The sequence below is a fragment of the Monodelphis domestica genome, chromosome 2, assembly GCF_027887165.1.
Source record: "Monodelphis domestica isolate mMonDom1 chromosome 2, mMonDom1.pri, whole genome shotgun sequence".
In the NCBI taxonomy this organism is placed as follows: Eukaryota; Metazoa; Chordata; class Mammalia; order Didelphimorphia; family Didelphidae; genus Monodelphis; species Monodelphis domestica.
In genome coordinates this window covers 408,756,457-408,775,679 of record NC_077228.1, presented here as the reverse complement: position 1 = coordinate 408,775,679, position 19,223 = coordinate 408,756,457, and the positions used below count along the sequence as shown (strand labels likewise).

Genomic DNA, 19,223 nt, shown 5'->3' with positions numbered 1-19,223 from the left:
GGCTTCCTAGAGGAGACAAGATTTATAAATATCATATAAATTTGTGCTGGCTTTTTGGACTTTTTTCCCCAGAAACTTCTCTAAAAGACCAGAGTTTTTATACTAATTACTTCCCAGAAATTATGAACTTAAAGTGATCAATAGAGATTAGAACCTATAACTTTTAGAATGCAATACTTCATCAAACCATCTATTATTCCACAAGTCACATAGTTTTTATTCCCAGGTTGCTCTCATACTTATTTCCTTTGGGATCCAACCCACAGAAATGCAAAGATATGCTGGAAAATAAAATCATTATAAATGTACAATTTATTTTTCTAAACAAGAAAGAAAAAAAGAAAAATCATCCAGTCTGGATGGAAATCTACCAGCATTGCCAGTCATCATAAAAAATGCATCCATGAGCTTCTTGCTCATGCAAAGAATGCACTTTATTTCTTTCAGGTATCCATTTTACATGTGTTTCATATCAGACACTAAGGAAGGTCACCAGAAATAAAGAAAACATTTGCTGGATCTGTAGTGAATCCTCCAGAACATCTGGGATCCTTTGTAAAAAATTAATTTAGCATCCTGGATTCTCAGGATGGCCAACTTATTAAATGATTTTGCAGGAACGAACCACTGTTTTTGCAAGGCCTAAAACCAGCCAATATCTTGAAGAGACTTTTAGAACTCTGGACCAATTAATAGAGTTCTGTCCCGTTGTAAGAGGAAGATAGTAAGCAACCGACATAGTCATGACAATTTTTAAAAATGCATAGATTATACTATTTTGTGAAAGTTTAACACTAGCCTAAACCCCCCCCCCTTTTTTTGGCACCCAAGACAATATTTGGATTTTTAAAGAAAAAAAGTTTATTAAGACTGAAGCTACAACTTGTTTCTTTCCCCACCCTCCTGTTGTAAAGGAAGGAGACAAAGCTTTTTGTTTATCAGTAAACAAAGCTCTTAAGATAGTGGGATAGAGAAAAATAGAACTGCACCTCATGTAGCCACTCCAAAAGTCTCATGATTTCGTTCAGAAGACCCCCTTCTTGTCCAGAGTGGAGTTAGAGTGCTCCATTCAGAGAGGCTTGGAAAAGGGAAGTCACAAAGAGCATAAATGGAGTACTGGGAGGAAGTAGGGACTCTTTGCTTTGGAATCCAAAATGAATAGGTGGGTTGGCTCTAAGAAAGGAAGGAGGATGGTCAAATGTAGCTGTTGCCTTCTTTTTCTCTGGCCCACTTTTTATTATTTAATAAATAATTATAAATTAAGATATACTATCCAGAAAATTTTAATCATAACAGTTCAACTCAATAAGCATTGATTAAATACAAAAGACTTTGGGCTAGGTACTGAAGACAGAAATATAAAAATGAAACAAGCACTGTCCTCAAGGAACTTACTAACTACTGGAGGAATCCTATAACATGGAGTCAGAATCTAAAATAAACCTCATTGGGATACAGAGCTGCATAACTGAATTCTCTTCTTTAACAAGGCAACAAATTTTTAATTAGGTAAATGTGCCCATAATCTTATATCCAAATTCTTTTTGTTTTCTCCTGATTTATAACACCTTTCTATAAGTATCTGTGGTCAGGAAATTCAAGTGAAAATTTTCATTTGTGCTAATTAAAAGCATCCACTAGATTTTTCTTTTTCCTATAAAGACCTGCACTGGAAATTTTTTCAACCCAGTCTATAGTCACTCATCATTTATTTCTCTCATCTACACCCATATTTTCCCTAAGTGCCACAAGACCCAAATCTTAGGCATTTGTCTGAACAGGGCTTCTTAAATTGGTTGAAGGAAAACCAAGTGGAGGTGTTTGAATCCAGGGCCTCTATAGATAGACTAGTTTGAAAAAGTTTTTAGAATGGTTTCCTGATAGGATTATGTGTACCTGGACAAGTAGACCTGAAAGTGAATATAATAATAATAATAGCTCACATTTATGTAGTACTTTATGGTTCATAACATAGCTTTAAAACTGGGAAAGAAATGTATTTTATATTATATATATATATATTGTATATATAATTATATATACAATATATAATATTTTATCTTATTAGATCCTCACAACAACTCTGTAAGGTAAGTACTATTATTAACTCCATTTTATAAATGAGAAAACTGATGAAGTGACTTGCCCATGGTCACACCTAATAAATATCTGAGCCTGACTTTGTATTGGAGCTTTTCCTATTTCTAAAACCAGAAAGCTATCAACTATACCACGTTGTCTTTTACTGAACATCTCTTATGTTGTGCTCCATTAATTTTTTGCCAATAGATTATTGTTTGGGCTTTTCAGTATTTTTCTGTTCAAGGAAATGTGCATTCAATTGGCAGAAAAATATAGTACTAATATAGTTACCTACTATCCAGCTAGGCCAGTCTTGTTTCCATTAATGATTTCCCCTAGTCCTAAGAATATAATTTATTTCAGCTTTATGATTCTTATTTGCTTACTCTCATTGTTGAGCATTGTGGTTGGGGATAAATACAGAGAAGATAAATGCAAATGTATATTTTCATTTCTGCTGTTATTATGTCATCATTTGCTTGCATATTCACCAGAGATTAAGGCAAAATATTGCTAACAAAAATCCCAACATTTCCTGCCTATATTTTGGTTCGCCTTTTCCCAAGTATAAAGAGCCTAATTTATGTGACAATATATATACTTTTTAAATGTAGCTATATTACTTTGAACAAGTCATGTCATTTCTTGGGATCTCTAGTTTTTTCATCTGAAAAACAAGACAGTGGAATAGATGATCTCCAGCGTCCCTTTATAGTCCTAAAATGCTATTCTTTATGGGCTTAGGTTCTTATTATGGGATATTTTTATAAGTGTTATGATGATAGATGTCAGAATCACTCATGTTGTCCATTTATACAGCTTCAAAGCTTTCAACTAGGAATTAAATGATTTTGTTCATTGTTCAGTACATAAAATATTTAGATAGTTGAATAAATGAATGAACCAAGTGTCAAATGAAGCCAATGTCACTGATTTTTTTTTATAAAAATCAGGTCAGCTTACTATGTTTTATGTATCCCTTAATCAGGCACCTTGCAGATGTGTAAGAGAGTCCCTCACCATCACCTTTTGCCTGAAATATTACAAAACCTTTCTGGATGGTCTCAAGTATGGCCCCACCCTTATCCTAGTCCTCATTCTTCTTGACCTTTCTGCAGTTTTTGACACTGACAATCCTTGTATTCTCTTCTTTCTAAATTTTCATGGCATTATTCTCTTTGGATTTTCCTTCTCCCTGTCTGACCAGTCCTTGGTCACCTTTGCTTGATCATCATATAAGTTCTAACAACTAACCAGGGGTGCTCCCCTAGACTCTAACCTGGACCTTCTTTTCTTCTCTTTCTCTACTATTTTGCTTGATCTCATCAGCTCCCATGGATTCAATTATTATCTTGATACAAAAGACCCTATGATCTTTTTTATCTAGCCTATCCTCTTTCCTCCCCTCCACTATCACAGTTTTAATTGCTGTTGGACATCTTGAACTGGTTGTCCAATAGACATCTTAAAGTTAGCATATCCTAAACTGACCTCATTATATTTTCCCCAAGACCCTCTTGTCTTTCTAACTTTACTATTCCTCTTGAGGTTATTACCACCACCTTCCTAATCAATTCCCCAAACTTGAAACCTAAGTATCATCTTTAACTCCCCTCTTTCACTGGCCATGTCTGACCCCCAAATGCCCATTTCCAATCTGTTACTAAATCTTGTCTAGTCAACTTTCATGTCTTTTGTATATAACCAATTTCTCTCTTCTTACACAGTTGCCATCTTGACTCAGGTCCTTATCACCTAATGTCTGGACTATTGTAATAATCTTCTAAATAGCTTCCCTGTTTTTTCCCACTTCGATCCATGACTACATTTGGCTGCCAATTGGTCTTCCTAAAATTTAGTTCTGACCATGCCACCTCCCTCTTCAACAAACTCCAAAGACTCTTCAATACCTCTGAAGTCAAACAGGAAGTCCTCAGTTTGGCATTTAAAGTCCTTCACAACTTGGCATCTTCCTACCTTTTCAATCTTTCCATACTTCACTATACTTCAGTACCTTAGCTATACTTTATAATCCAATGTGGCACTGACTTCCTTATTCTTCCTCCAATCCAATACTCCATTTCCAAACTTTATTCCCTTTTTCCATCTGTCCCCCATCCCAAGAATGCCCCTCCTTATGTTTGAAATTGACCAAATTAAAAAAAAAAAAAGAATGCCCCTCCTTGTCTCAGGTTCTAACTAACCTGGCTTCTTTCAAGTCTCACTTCAAATCTTGCCATCTATAAAAGGCCTTTCCTGGTTCCTCTCAGTGCTATTGCTTTCCCTCTGAGATTATATCCAAATTTTCATGCTATTTCCAATATAATTTGGTACAGATTACCTTCTTGTTTGTACATAGTTGCTTGCATCTTGTCTCTCCCATTAGAATGCAAGCTTCCTCATGTCAAAGACTATTTTTGCCATAACAGATAGTAAATGCTTAATAAGTCCTTGTATCTTGACTAATTAATCTCCCTGTATTTAGTGTCTGATCCAATCCATTCTTCTCATAGCTATCAAAGTGATTTTCCTAAAGCACGGATCCAATCATGTCTCTCTTCTACCTTCAAGATTAAAATTAGAAGCAGCCAGTGGCTCAGTGAATAGAGAACCAAGCCTAGAAATTGAGTTCAAATCTGACCTCAGATATTTCTTAGCTACATGACCCTGGGCAAGTCACTTAACCACAATTTCCTAGCCCTAACCATTCTTCTGCCTTGGAACCAATACTTAATAGTGATTCTAAAACAGAAGAGTTTCCCAAAAAAATCATAAAATAAAAATTAATTAACTCCTGGGCTTGGCATATGAAGCTCTTCACAGCCTGACTCTCACCTATATTTCCAGGCTAATGACATATTACTCTCCCTCACACATTCTACAATTCTTTCCATCTGACATACTTGCTGTTATGTGTTCCTGACATTGCTGTTCCCACCTCTATCTATGTCTTTGTACAAGCCATCTTCAACACCTAGGGTACTTTTGCTTTTCACCTTCACCTTTTAGAAGCTCTGGCTCCCCTCATGGCTCAGCTCAATCCCATATGCTTTACAATGTCTTTTCTGATTCTTCTAGTAGTCTTTCCTAAATCACTGTGCATGATTTTGCATATATCCTATATTTGTATATCAGTGTACATATTGTTTCCCTTAGTATGTAACTTCCTGGAAAATAGAGGTTGTCCCACTTTTGCATTTGTTATCACCAGTGCCTAGCAAAGTACCCAGCATATATTGGCCCCTTAATAAATGCTAATTGGCCAAGCTCACATTTATATAGCAATTTAATTTTTATAATTTACATGCATGGAGATAGCTAAGTAGCACAGTGTATGCAGTGCCAGGTCTGGAAGTTGGGCTCAAATCTGGCCTCAGACACTTCCTGGCTATAGGACCCTAGTCAAGTCATCTATTCTCAATTGCCCAACCCTTTCCATTCTTCTGTCTGGGAATTGATACTAAAGCAGAAGCTAAGGGATTTTTAGAAAATAAATAAATGTTAAAAATCAAGTACCATAATCCCTTCTGTATCACAGAGATTAGGGATGAGGTACCCCCCTCCCCATTGCAATCTTGAAAATCCTAGTAAAATTTTCGGTCTTCCCTTCATACCAGAGAAATCTGATTTTTTTTTCTTTTTCTTTTATGGGGTGTTTTTAGTACCTTATTGTAAATTTTGGTTAAGTATGCATTTCTGAGTTTCTAAACTTTTTCTGTGTCATCTGCTAGCTTCCACGTGTCATCTGTGGCTTCCACAGCATAATTTCTTATGCTGACTCATGACATGTTATTTACCACTATCTCTGTAATGAAATAATCAAAAAAGTTTGTGGAATATTAGCGTTCTATAGTAAAGGGAAGATCCTTTTATTTTTAATAGTAACAATATTATAAGCTTTGGGTGAATTTTTTATACCTGAAACATTTTAATATATTGGTTAAGATTCTTGTCAACTGTTTTTGGTACATTTTTTTTCTTTGGGGCTAAACCTTATTTAAAAAAACAACCTTGAAAAAAATATGGAAGGGATATGAAAAATATATGGAAGGGATGACTGTATATATATAATTTAGTTTGATCCTGTGAGGTAGATGCAATAATTATCTCCATTTTAGAGATGAAGAAACTGAGGTTGAGAGAAGTGGCTTGTGACTTGCTAAAGATCACACAGCTAATAAGATCATATTTTATTTATTACATCCTCCCCTGAGCAGGAAGTAGCCTGACTACCTAGTTCATAACATCTTTATCCTGTGGAGTATTAAGAATTGGAAAAATGAAACAAGTATCTATAGTTCAGTTGAACAAGTCTCAAACACTTCGAATTGCAACTTCTCAAATTGTTCTGCCCATGGTCTTTAGCAATCACACACACACACACACACACACACACACACACACACACACACACACACACAATGGAGATTAGCTGAAAAATGTAACAACAGGAAACAAAAAAAGCAAAGGAAAGAAAAGAAATATGTATTTCAGTCAATGGGCATTTTTTTCTCTTTAGCACCTACATTTCAGTTAACCTTGCTCTGTGTGATTATAATTTCCTCTCGGCCAAAGCTGAGGCTGCCAAGCTCTGTATCTATACCATTTGTTGTAAGGGCTTTAAGCATTATGCAATTGAGGAAGGATAAATAATTAGCTCTAAATCATATGAAGAGCTATTGGCAGTGCCCAGGATGACAGAGGAGTGACTTCTGCCCCTACACTAATTTTGCCAGACCAAATTTCTGTTATCCTTGTTTGAATGAGGATATAGGCAGCCAAAAACAGCTAAGTGAACCATATTGTTTTGGAAGCCTTCCCTGAAGCAAGACATGGTGCCCACTTTTTTGAGCCCCATTGTTTCCCCACCATGGGGAAGTTTGCAAGAGTCTAATAAGGCAGGTAGGAAGAATTCCTCTCCCAGAGTGGGAGAGGAAGAGGAAGGAATTAATTAGAAGAACCAAATATTAGCCACTTCTTTACTAAATGATGTGTGATCTGGGTACATCGGGGCAAAACAAGTACAAATCTAAGGATTCTATTACTCACCCAAAAGCCACTAGAATTTTTGCTAAGGTGGCATTTGTTCAGATTACTCCAATAAGGCAGAATGCAAAGGGTGTTAGAGTTAGAGTCAGATCATCTGAATTCAAAGGACAGTGAGGGGGCACAATGGATAGAGCATAAGATTTATCTCCCTGAGTCCAAATCTGGCCGCAGACACTTCCTAGGTGTGTGATTCTGGCAAGCCACTTAACCCCAATTGCCTAGCCCTTACTACTCTTCTGCCTTTAAACTCATTGATTCTAAGACAGAAGGTAAGGGAATTTTGTTTTTTAAAACCTTTACCTTCCATCTTGGAATTAATATCATATATTACAAATATATTGAATCAATACCTCAACAGTACAGGCATCGTAGACATCATAGTGTCACATTATGTTGTTCTTCCTTGTGTTTTGTAGATGAAAGAGCCCGGTAATAAAGCGGACATCCTGACTAAGCCTGACCCAAGAACTTTCTGGAATAACGATGACTCAGGTATTAATGGAAAATCACCATCAGAGTATGTGTGCACACAGGGGTATAATTCTACCAGTTGTCCCATGAATGTTGGGGGCATAAAGATAGGGAGAGCCACAAGGGGTAGTAGTGGTTGTGATCTTAAATAGTGCCATGTAAGGAAATTAGATTCTAAATTCAGACTTATTGAAAATTTAAGACAACAAAGGCAAAATCATACTTTGGGCACTGGCCCCAAAAGTTACTATTTGTTGGAAAACTCAATGTTATAGCAGTTAAGATTTATCGTCTCATAATGCACAAAGATCCTCTAATCTCTCTTTCTTACCACAATATCAAAGCACAAGACTACTATCAAACTACCTTCCCTAAATTTCAGACCCCAGTTTATAGAAAATCTCTCATTTAAAATCCTATTGTTGGGGGTAGCCAGATGGCACAGTAGATAGAGAGCCAAGGCTGGAGTTGGGAGGATCTGGGTTCAAATATGGCCTCAGATATTTCCTAGCTATGTAAACCCTGGGCAAGGCACTTAACTCCATTTGCCTAGCCCTTTTCCTTCTGTCTTAGAATTGTTACTAGGTCATAAAGTAAGAGTTTAAAAAATAAAAGAAAAGAAAATCCTATTAGTCCACTGACAAAATAAGAAAAATAAAAACAGAAGGTTGTAGTTTCCTAATGATTGAGTACTCAGAGAAGGAAACATTCCTTTATCCCTACTGTTTATGCTCAGGCCACTTGCCTTTTTAGGACTATTTATTAAATAAGTGAATAATATCATATCCATGCATTCTTTTTTCAGTGTATTTATGGTTCTTTCCCGAGAAACAGGAATCTGTTGGTGGTTGTTCACATCCATTTTAGAAACAGAGAGATTACAAATCTAATGGATAGCCAGAGGGAACACTCCCAAATGAGAAAATAAATATTTCTAAAGCATTACTTGATTGAGAAATAATTGAACAGTAGTGATATGGAAAGAAAATATGGATGTGGTGATATGGATATGGATGTGATATGGACCCAAGATGCAAGTGGGATACATGGTCCAAAACTGATATGGTCCTGGCTTAATATGGCCAACCTACTTGAAATAATGGTGGCTAAATAACTACAGATAGGTAGTGACCCTGTGCAAGACAACTATAAATTGCTTATTATTTTGTGTAAGCAAAAGGCAATCTATTTATTAAGCACTTTCAGCTCTCTAGTGGCAAATCCCATGAATGTTTTAGAAGAATTGTTAATCAGCTGTAGACGTGACCAATTTCCACTCAAGCTGAAATGACAAAGGAAAATGATGCTAATCATATTTTGCTAATTGAGCTTCTTATAAACAACTTAACATCTAAACACATAAATGTCAACTATCATTATTATTGTTGCCAGAGCAGGGCAGAATTAGAAGCAGTTGGGGGAAGGTGCAAAAGGGCAGTTTGGGGCTTAATGAAAGAACTATCCAAAAGTAAAATGGGTATAATGTAGAGGGGACTTTTGTTCTAATATTGTTTGAACTAGTTGAGCTATAGGGTCCTTTCCAAATCTGAGATTCTATGATTTGGAAGTGATCAAATAATCCACTGGGCTTAATCTATCCCTTGCTCATGAGTAATAACATTTGCCATCACATTTTTTAAATGACAGTTTTGTAATTTCTAATCATTTAAGTAAGGCTATGTCTGATGACAATAGTCATTTACTGCCAAAATACAATAATAAAATTTTAGTAAAGAAGAAATTTTAAAACTCTAGGCATATTTTTCTTTTGCACTATAAAATATATCAAGCACTAATGGCTAGTCTATTCTAGAGAAATTATTTTCTTGGCAGTACTTTTAAAATGACAGCTGAAACTCTTATGACTCCAAGACAGAATTCTGCTATTTCCCCACATATTTCTTTACTTTAGTCCCAACCAAAGCCAATAAGACAAGAAGAAGGAAACTAAAAGAATCCCTCAGTCACAATGAGTAAATCAGAACACCACTGTGTGTGATAGCACATGAGCTTTATTTCCTGAAGACTTTATACTTTTAAATGTATTTCATTTTTTAAAAATCAACCCTACCTTTCCAGATGTAGAGATAAATGGCTATCTAGACTAATCCCTCAATGACAAAACGCTAATAGAAAAGAGTATCTTTTAAAAATATCCTGAAAAAGCTATTCCCTTTTTTCCCCCCAATGTGGAAAGATTTTTGTTTAAAATTTTTAAATATCTTTTTCATTATTAGTATACTCTTTCTTCTAATCCTGTCAAGAGAGCTTTCTCTTATAACAAAAAATAAAAAAGACAGATGGGGGGAAAAGCATTTTTGCAAAACCAAGGCATCAATCAAGTCCAAGAGTTTTTGCATGAGCGCGTGCACACACCAACAAACACACACACACACACACACACCTAAATCTTCAGAAAAGCAAGAGGGACACCGTTTTATATTCTTTTCAAGGTCAGTCTTGCTCATTTACAATGACATCATTTTTGGTTTCAATTTTTTTGTTCTTTCCATTGACATTACTCTAGCTGTGCATATTGTTTTCCTGGTGCTGCTTCTTTCACTTTGCCTCAGTTCATGGAAGTCTCCCCAGCTTCTCTGTATTCTTCATATTCATCACATAGCACAGTAGTTTTCAGGTACCATAACTTATTTAGCTATTTCTTAGACAATATGCACAGACATCATTTCCAGGTTTTTGCTACCTCAAAAAAATACTACTTTAAATATTTTGATATATGTGTACTTGATCTTGGGAAGTATATGCCCAACAGGGAACTCTGAGTCAAAACATGTGCAGATTTTAATCATTTCCTTAGCATAAATCTAAATTGACTTTCAAAATTATTGGACCAATTTACAGCTCCAACCACAGTATAATAATGGCCCTGTTTTCCCACAACAATTCTAATAACATATTGAAGCATCAAAGATCTTCCAGTCAATCAGAGATAAAAGCCTCAATAACATTCTGAGTAAATTCCTGTTTTCTGTTGACCAGGAATATGTTTCCTGTTATAAATTTAACACTATTATTTATAGTATTTATAAATTTAGCACTATTCTTATTTAAATTTATCACTATCCTCCAGCAAGAGAGAGATGGAATTATGACCCATCCTTCCCACCCATAACCTCCACAATATGGCATTCTCTCAACCAAAAGCTTCAGGGCTTATTCATTATAGAAAGTAGGACAAAAATCCATGTTACTGGGTATTCCAAGATATGACAGAAGCCCAAGAAATGTCTATTGCAGGTCCATGGTAAATAATGAGTTAAATTAGATGTCCTATACTTTGCATAAGGAAGAAATAAAATACCCCTGGAATAGAGTGTGTGCTTAGGGGAAAGAAAAATTTTTATTTTTATTATTTTAAAATATTTTTTATAAATTTATATAAAAATATATTTTATTTATAAAAAAAGAAAAAAATTAGACACATGTATAAACACACAAATTCAAACAATCCCCCTCACTCCCTGCCAAAAGCTGGCTATGAGTCCAATCAGGAAATCTAAGGAGGCTAAGCAAAAAATAATTAAAAAATTATCAGGGCAGCTAGTGGATAGAGAGCCAGACCTAAAGACAGGAGAATCTGGGTTTGATTATGGCCTCAGACATTTCCTAGATATGTGACCCTGGGCAAATCCCTTAACCCCCATTACCTAACCTTGCCTTTCTTCTGTCTTAGAACCAACATTTATTATTGAGTCTAAGAGAGAAGGTAAAGATTAAAAAAGAAAGAAAGAAAGAAAAGAAAAACAGGAAAGAAAAAGGAGGAGGAAAAATCACAAATGCTCTCTAGAATGATGACTTGTACTTTTTCAAAGACCAAGTTTATGGCTTCAACTAAACTTAAAGAGATTCCATAACAGATGGATCTGTGATCTCATCAATGTATCTCACCAATGTACCTCCAACAGTGTATTCAAGCCTGCTCATTCTGCAGGATCTCAATTCATGCATTCCAGTGGAGACTCCACAGGAGGAGCTCTGTTGAATGTATGAGAGGTATTTCTCCACATCTCTTGACATTGAGCTCACTCCCACTAAACAACTGATCAATCAACTGTTTTTGTCATGAAGATGCATTTTGCATTACCTGTAATGTTCATAATATTTGAATTTGAACTGCTTATTTTCATTGGGCTGGAACCACTTAGCATATGGTATATAATTATAACTTTAAATTCTGGGAATTATAATACATTCAACCATTTCAGGAAATCCAATATTTGCTCTAATCAGGAGCTACCTATGTGGAATTCTGTCCAATTTTGAGTTGGTGAGTAGGCTCACACCCCACACCCTTCTCCATTGCCCTTTGGGTGATCTCAAATTTAATTTGAGGATCACCCAAATTTAATTCTTTGGAGAGTGTGGTATTACATGACTAAGAACCATGAAGCAACAAATATTGTTAATAGTTTCTAGGCATCAAAAAGAAAAAAGCAAACATATATCTGGTCATTGGCTTAAAGAAATTTAGAACCTAGCAAAGTAAACTGACACAGTTCTAAAATGTTTGTTGCCACTAACCCATTAGAACAAAGATAATTAATAAAATCAAGGCTAATACTAATATTAGGATTCATCACCACTTTTATTCAATTTAGCAAACATTTATTAATTTCCTATTATGTTCGAGACTTTATGCTAGGATATGGGGATAAAAGAGAAAAAGGAAATAGCCCATAGCTCGAGATCTTACTTCTGTATATATGAGGGGGAGAACAAAGAAAATTACCAATTTGCACTATAAAATGAAATTTAAGAAATTTCTCCCCCCCCCACCCCCCCACCCCGCTTCCCAGCTATGTGAGCCAGAGAAAGTCATTTAAAAGTCACTTAACATCATTTTCCTAGCCCTTGTCCTTCTGTCTGCAAGTTGTTACTAAGACAGAAAGTAAGAGTATAAAGGGGGAAAAAATAAAGAAATATTTTCCCCCATGATTCTAAGCATATGTGGTAGGACTGTGTGTTTCAAAAAGGAGATGTACTTTAGATGTTTATCATGTGGATCCAAATAAATGTTATTTGGCCCTAAGGAACTTGTTTGTATTGTCCTCCCTCATCTGTCCCACCACAAAGATACTTGAACACGGCTGGTATCCAGGGAGATTTGGAAAGCAATCTGGAATTGTAACCAAAGAGTTATAAAACTGCATATACCCTTTGACTCAGCAATATCAATATTAGGCCTGTTCCCCAACATGATTAGAGAAAAGAACCTATATGTTCTAAGATATTTATAATAGTCTCTTTATGGTAGTAAAGAACTGAAAACAGAGGGGGAAACCCATCCTTGGGGAATGGTTAAACAAGTTGTGGCATATGGTTGTGATGGAATACCCCTGAGCTATAAGAAATGATGAACAGGTTAATTTTAGAAAAACATGGAAAGACTTGAAATAATGAAGAATGCAATGAGCATAACCAAGAGAACCTTATATACAGCAACAATACTATTATTTGAAGAATAACTGTGAACTGTGAATGTCCACCTCCAGGAAAAGAACTGATAAAAGTAAGCACTGTTTAGTTTTACATATATACATGTATTTACACATACACACAGCATATCTCTTTGTCAAATCATAACCTTAGTCCAGGGTGGAGAAGAAAGCTAGCTAGGAATTTAAAATGTAACAATAAAATTAAAAAAATTAAAATATATACACATATTACAAATATAGATTCAAATGAACCAATGTTGGCAAAAATTTTCATTTTATTGGTTGACTGTCCTTTTGCCTTATAATTAATATTTAGAAACTATACATGTTGATTTATTTATTAGTTACATTATTTTTATTTATTATAATGTTGATGTTAAATATTTACTATTCATTATAAGGTAAAAAACTATGTGTTTATTTTAAATATTAATTATGAAGCAGAAAATGACAGCAATAACCAAAAGAAATTAAATTTCCCTGAACAATAAAAGCTTCAAAGCTAACATGGAGTTTTATAAATTTGGATGATTCTGCCTGTATCCTAAATATGGTAGAGTATCTTCTCCCTTATCATTTCAGCAAGCTAACATTTCTCCCAAAAGCATTCAATTTCTCTCTCTTTTTGTTAGGTGCCTACATGTGCTAAAGTGACTTTACTGTTGTCTTTTTGTAACATGCAAATTACTGTCCTGAAAAGGGCTTTCTTCAGGAAGACAGTCTTTTTGTCATGGAATGCACTCCATTATTTTAATTCTTTTCACATACTCAGGCAATAATTAAAATAAAATTATGCTACTATTTTCTTTGGAGGATATGTTCAGGTGAGTGGAATATTTCCAGGTGTACCCCCTCCACAGTCTGCAAAGTACATTTTGCTCATTTAATCTTTTCTGCAGTTATTTGAAGCTCTTAAATCAGGCTATTATTTGGAGGTGAACACTCCACCAATCCAGATAGAGCTATGGATTGAAGAGACTCATTTCTTTGTTAGGAGGGGAACAATGGCTGAATAAAGCTAACTCAGACAGGAAACCTAAGAAGGTTAAATGGGGCTGAAATATAATGGGATTTCAGAGCAACTCAGATCTGGTGACATTGTGGGGACTTGACTTTAGTTGGCATAGGAGGTGAGAAATAAGTGAACATTTTCTTTCCCCTCTAGCTCTGGCACTTGTGAAGCAACGGGAGAGGGAAGGGAGAGGAGGGGAGTCAAGAGAAACAGCTATCACTACTCATAAAGTATTTGCTTCAGAAGTGTTTATTCAATTAATCTGAGGAGGAACATAGATTGTTGGTTACTTTGCTGAGATAAACAAAGTCATCTTTTGCATATTCTAAGGGTTGACCATGTAAACAAGCCACTGAAAGTTTCCATTCTTACTTTGTTCTACTTGATACTGGCCTATATCCTTTGGTATTTCTGTGTACTCTTCATCTATTATAGTCTGAAATCTCAGCTACTGGTCTTTGTTTTTCTAAAAGTGACAATACACTGGTCCTTAACAGCTGGCTAAGTTGTCCTTTCAACATAGAATGAGTTTCTCCACCCTGGCGCTATCATCTGGTGGGTAGATAGGACTCCTTCTCAGAAGAGGTCTGATTCAGTTAAGCAAGGAACAATTGTCATTTTGCTTTACTAACAACCTGGGTTGCACATAACTGTTTATTTTAAATGTTGCTATGCTAGAAAATGACATTTTGGTTCTATGTACTGAATTTTGACATGAATTTTCCCTTTCAATGGCTGAAAGTAATTCCTTTGAAGTTTGATAGATTTCAAATTGGAAGGAACCTCAGAGAGCATCCAGTCTAAGTTCCTTTTTCAATTAAGGAAATAGACCAAGAGGTTATGTGACTTGCCCAAGGTCCCATAGGTAGCAATTACTAGCGCCAGAATTTGAGCTTGGACCATGATTCCTTTCACTTTTGAATCTTCCGGATCTCTTTGTAAGGAGGGGAGTGTGCCCCAGCAAGACAGCAAAAGCTGAAGGTTTATTAAGGCTAAAAGACAAAGATGTTGATAAAGAGAAATGTCATCAGATATCTCCTTTATCAAATTAGCATACAAATATCTTCATCCCTTCTCAAACCTCCTATGGCTCCCCCTTCCTCCAATCTCTCATATTATTTTTAAGTTTTGGAGAATTTTATTTAATTAATTAATTTAGAATATTTTTCCATGGTTACAAGATTCTTGTTCTTTCCCTCCCCTACCCCCACCTCCCTCCCATAGGCAATGTATAATTCCACTGGGTTTTACATGTGTCACTGATCAAGAACTATTTCCATATTATTGATATTTTCACTAGAGTGATCACATAGAGTCTACATCCTCAATCATATCTGCATCAACCCATGTGATCAAGGAGTTGTTTTTCTTCTGTGTTTCTATTCCCACAATTCTTCCTCTGAATGTGGATAGAGTTCTTTCTCATAGGTCTCTCAGAATTGTCCTGGATTATTGCATTGTCACTAATGGAGAAGTCCATTACATTCAATTATACCACAGTGTATCAGTCTCTGTGTACAATGTTCTCCTGGTTCTGCTCCTTTCACTCTGCATCAATTCCTGGAGGTCATTCCAGTTCTCATGGAATTCCTCCACTTGATTATTCCTTTGAGCACAATAGTCTTCCATCACCAACATATACCACAATTTGTTCAGCCATTCCCCAATTGAAGGGCATCCCCTCATTCTCCAATTTTTTTGCCACCATAAAGAGTGTGGCTATACTGCGCTCTTTGTAGTGGCCAAAAACTGGAAAACGAGGGGATGCCCATCAATTGGGGAATGGCTGAGCAAATTGTGGTATATGTTGGTGATGGAATACTATTGTGCAAAAAGGAATAATAAAGTAGAGGAATTCCATGGAGACTGGAACGACCTCCAGGAAGTGATGCAGATCGAGAGGAGCAGAACCAGGAGAACATTGTACACAGAGACTGATACACTGTGGTATAATAGAATGTAATGGACTTCTCCATTAGGGGCGGTGTAATGTCCCTGAACAATCTGCAGGGATCTAGGAGAAAAAACACTATTCATAAGCAAAGGATAAACTATGGGAGTGGAAACACCGAGGAAAAGCAACTGCCTGACTACAGCGGTTGAGGGGACATGACAGAGGAGAGACTCTAAACGAAACTCTAATGCAAATATTGACAACATGGAAATGGGTTCGAATCAAGAACACGTGACACCCAGTGGAATCACATGTCGGCTATGGGGGGGTGGGTGGGAAGAAAAGAAAATGATCTTTGTCTTTAATGAATAATGCTTGGAAATGATCAAATAAAATATTATTTTTAAAAAAGAGTGTGGCTATAAATATTTTTGTACAAGTCTTTTTCCTTATTGTCTCTTTGGGGTATAAACCCAGTAGTGGCTGGATCAAAGGGCAGGCAGTCTTTCAGGGCCCTTTGGACATAGTTCCAAATTGCCATCCAGAATGGTTGGATCAATTCACAACTCAACCACCAATGTCCTGATTTTGCCACATCCCCTCCAACATTTATTACTTTCCTTTGCTGTAATGTTAGCCAATCTGCTAGGTGTGAGGTGGTACCTCAGCAATCTCTTAAATTTTAAAGAAAAAAATTGAAGCTATTTGCTGTGAACTCTCTTCTCTCCTCTTTCTCATCTCCTATTACTCAGATGCCTTCTGATACTATCTTTTCCTTCAACCTTATTTTATGGAAATAAAGTGACCTTAATCCTTAAGAAAGCTAATCCTACTTGTTCAAGAGATTCCATTCTAACCCATCTCCTCCAACAAGAGTTTCCTCTGTCATCCCCACTCTTTCATTCATTTTCTTTTTTTTACCCTTATTTTCTGTCTTATTAGTAACTCTAATACAGAAGGGCAAAAACTAAGCAAAGAGGGTTAAGTGACTTGCCCAGGATCACAAAGCTAGGAAGTGTCTGAGGTCACATTTGAACTCAGGACCTCCTGACTATAGATCTGACTGTTTTATCCACTGTACTCTCTACCTGCCATTCATTTTCAATCTTTCTTATTCCCTACTTACTATCTATAAATATGTCCATGTCTCCCTCATCCTAAAAAAAAAAATCCTCACCTGATTCCTTCCATCCCTATTGACTATCATCCTATATCCCTTCTAGCTTTTGTAGCTGAATTGAAAAGTCCCTCTACGAAAGGTGCCTCTACTTTCTCTCATCTCTCTTCTTAATCCTTTATAATTCATTATCTGACCTTATCTACTGAAATTGCTCCATCTAAAGTTACTAATGACCTATTAGCTGCCAAACCCAATGACTTTTTCTCAATTTTCATTCTCCTTGACCTCCCTACAGACTTTGACCATTAGGTCCACTAGGACATGGGTAACTTGTAGGAACCCTCTAGAGAAAGGACACAAGGACCTTCAGTTACAAAGTTGTTAGTAGCCTTAGACTCACTATTAGTACTTAAATTAATGACCACTGTTTTCCCTCTCCAGAACTCTGTGTGTTTATGGCACAGTGTACCCCTGATGTTCAGATGAACTAAATGATTCTCCTGAATGGTTAAGAGGAAGCTTGTGAGCTATTATTTAGCCACATCCAAGTAAAACTGTCTAGAAAGATGAACTAAACTAGCTTGAAGGTAGTCAACAGGCCTCAAACCCATGGATGAGTAAGGAGGATATCTATTCCAAGTTGTGATCACTTCCCTTGGGAGAATGGGTGGATGAGAAGAACTTATTTCAATTGCCATGAAAGTAGCAGAAGCCAGTGCTAAGGAGCACTTAGTGCTTGGCCGTACAATGAATATGCCAAGGTCATCCATCCCCTGCATACCAGGCTATCACTAGTCATCCTGACTTTTGTCTTGTGAGTGGTCTTCAATGACTTTGGAAGAGAGAGTAAGATTGGTAACTTTACACAACCCTGTCTCATTTAAATCCATCACCCATGATGTCACTGGTTTTCTTTGAAAATGAAGGATGAACAACAACACCTTTAATTCTAAAATATATCACTTCCCTCACCCAGAAAGCTCTCCCTTGTGACAAGGAATTAAAAAAAAGATATAAAGAAGCAGTTTAGCAAAACTAACCAAAAATCAAGGTAATCTAAGAGTATATTCAGTGTTTCATACTCAGACTTTCACCATGTTCAAAAGGAAGAGAGAAAAATGAATTTTCCCTTCCCTTTTGGGATGTATGATCATCATAATTACACAGAAATAGTTGTATAGGGTTTTCTTTCTCTTTTCCATAGACTTAAGTTCATAAAGTCCAAACTTCTTTTACAGATGTGGAAAATGAGGTCCCCAAATGTTCACAAGGTCACAGATAGTGACACAGGTGAAATTCAAACCCAAATCTTCCAAACCTAGTGTTCTTTTCACTGAACTATATTGCCTTCTTATGTAATAATTGTCTATGTCTCCTGGCTTTACTTCACTTTGCATCAGTTCAAACAGTCTTCCCAAACTTCTCTGCAATCTTATTTATCATGTCTTAGATCATAGTAATAGTCAATTGCATTCAGGTATCATAATCTATTTGGTCATTTCCTAACTAATTTAAGATTATATATTAGCTCAGGGCCAATACTGTTGTAACAATGAGCCACCTCATGTGGAACACAGTAGTATATCCCAGACATCATCAGTATAAATCACTCATGGGTGGCAGAAGCCAAGGTTCAGAAAGGACAAAGGTAGAAAAGAGCCAACCTATCACCCTAAAGAGATGAGATGATTCTATGGTCAGAATCCTGGTCACCCTGCATTTCTCATAGCAATTAAAAAAGCCTATATTAAAAACACACACATATACACACACACACAAAAATAAAAACACCTTAGCCCCTTTGGAATAATTTTAGGGCTAAAGCAGTACTATAGGTCTCAACAGAATCTGTATCACTAAAAGTTTCAGTCAGTTCACCAATACGGAGTTCTATTCATTATTGCTTTAATGGTATGCTAATGCCTTTATAGAAACATCTCTATTATCTCACACATATGTTGTCTGGGACAGATCCAAAAACCAAAGAGTTGAATTGAATGATTCTCATATAAGTAGGCGGAAGGAAGGAAGGAAGGAAGGAAGGAAGGAAGGAAGGAAGAAAGGAAGGAAGGAAGGAAGGAAGGAAGGAAGGAAGAAAGGAAGGAAGGAAGGAAGGAAGAAAGGAAGGAAGGAAGG

At 36.2% G+C, this 19,223-nt stretch overlaps 1 protein-coding gene and 1 long non-coding RNA gene across 2 annotated transcripts in view; one reads left to right on the top strand and one right to left on the bottom strand.

Annotated features, from left to right (window-relative positions):
• Positions 1 to 19,223, top strand: part of SGK1 (serum/glucocorticoid regulated kinase 1) — a 159,479-nt gene that overhangs the window by 99,723 nt on the left and 40,533 nt on the right. Inside the window, exon 3 of the mRNA XM_003340387.4 lies at positions 7,548 to 7,623. Within this exon, the coding sequence (XP_003340435.1) occupies positions 7,548 to 7,623 (76 nt within the window). The remainder of the gene's footprint in view (positions 1 to 7,547; positions 7,624 to 19,223) is intronic.
• Positions 1 to 19,223, bottom strand: part of LOC103100447 (uncharacterized) — a 65,478-nt gene that overhangs the window by 39,980 nt on the left and 6,275 nt on the right. The window lies entirely within an intron of this gene.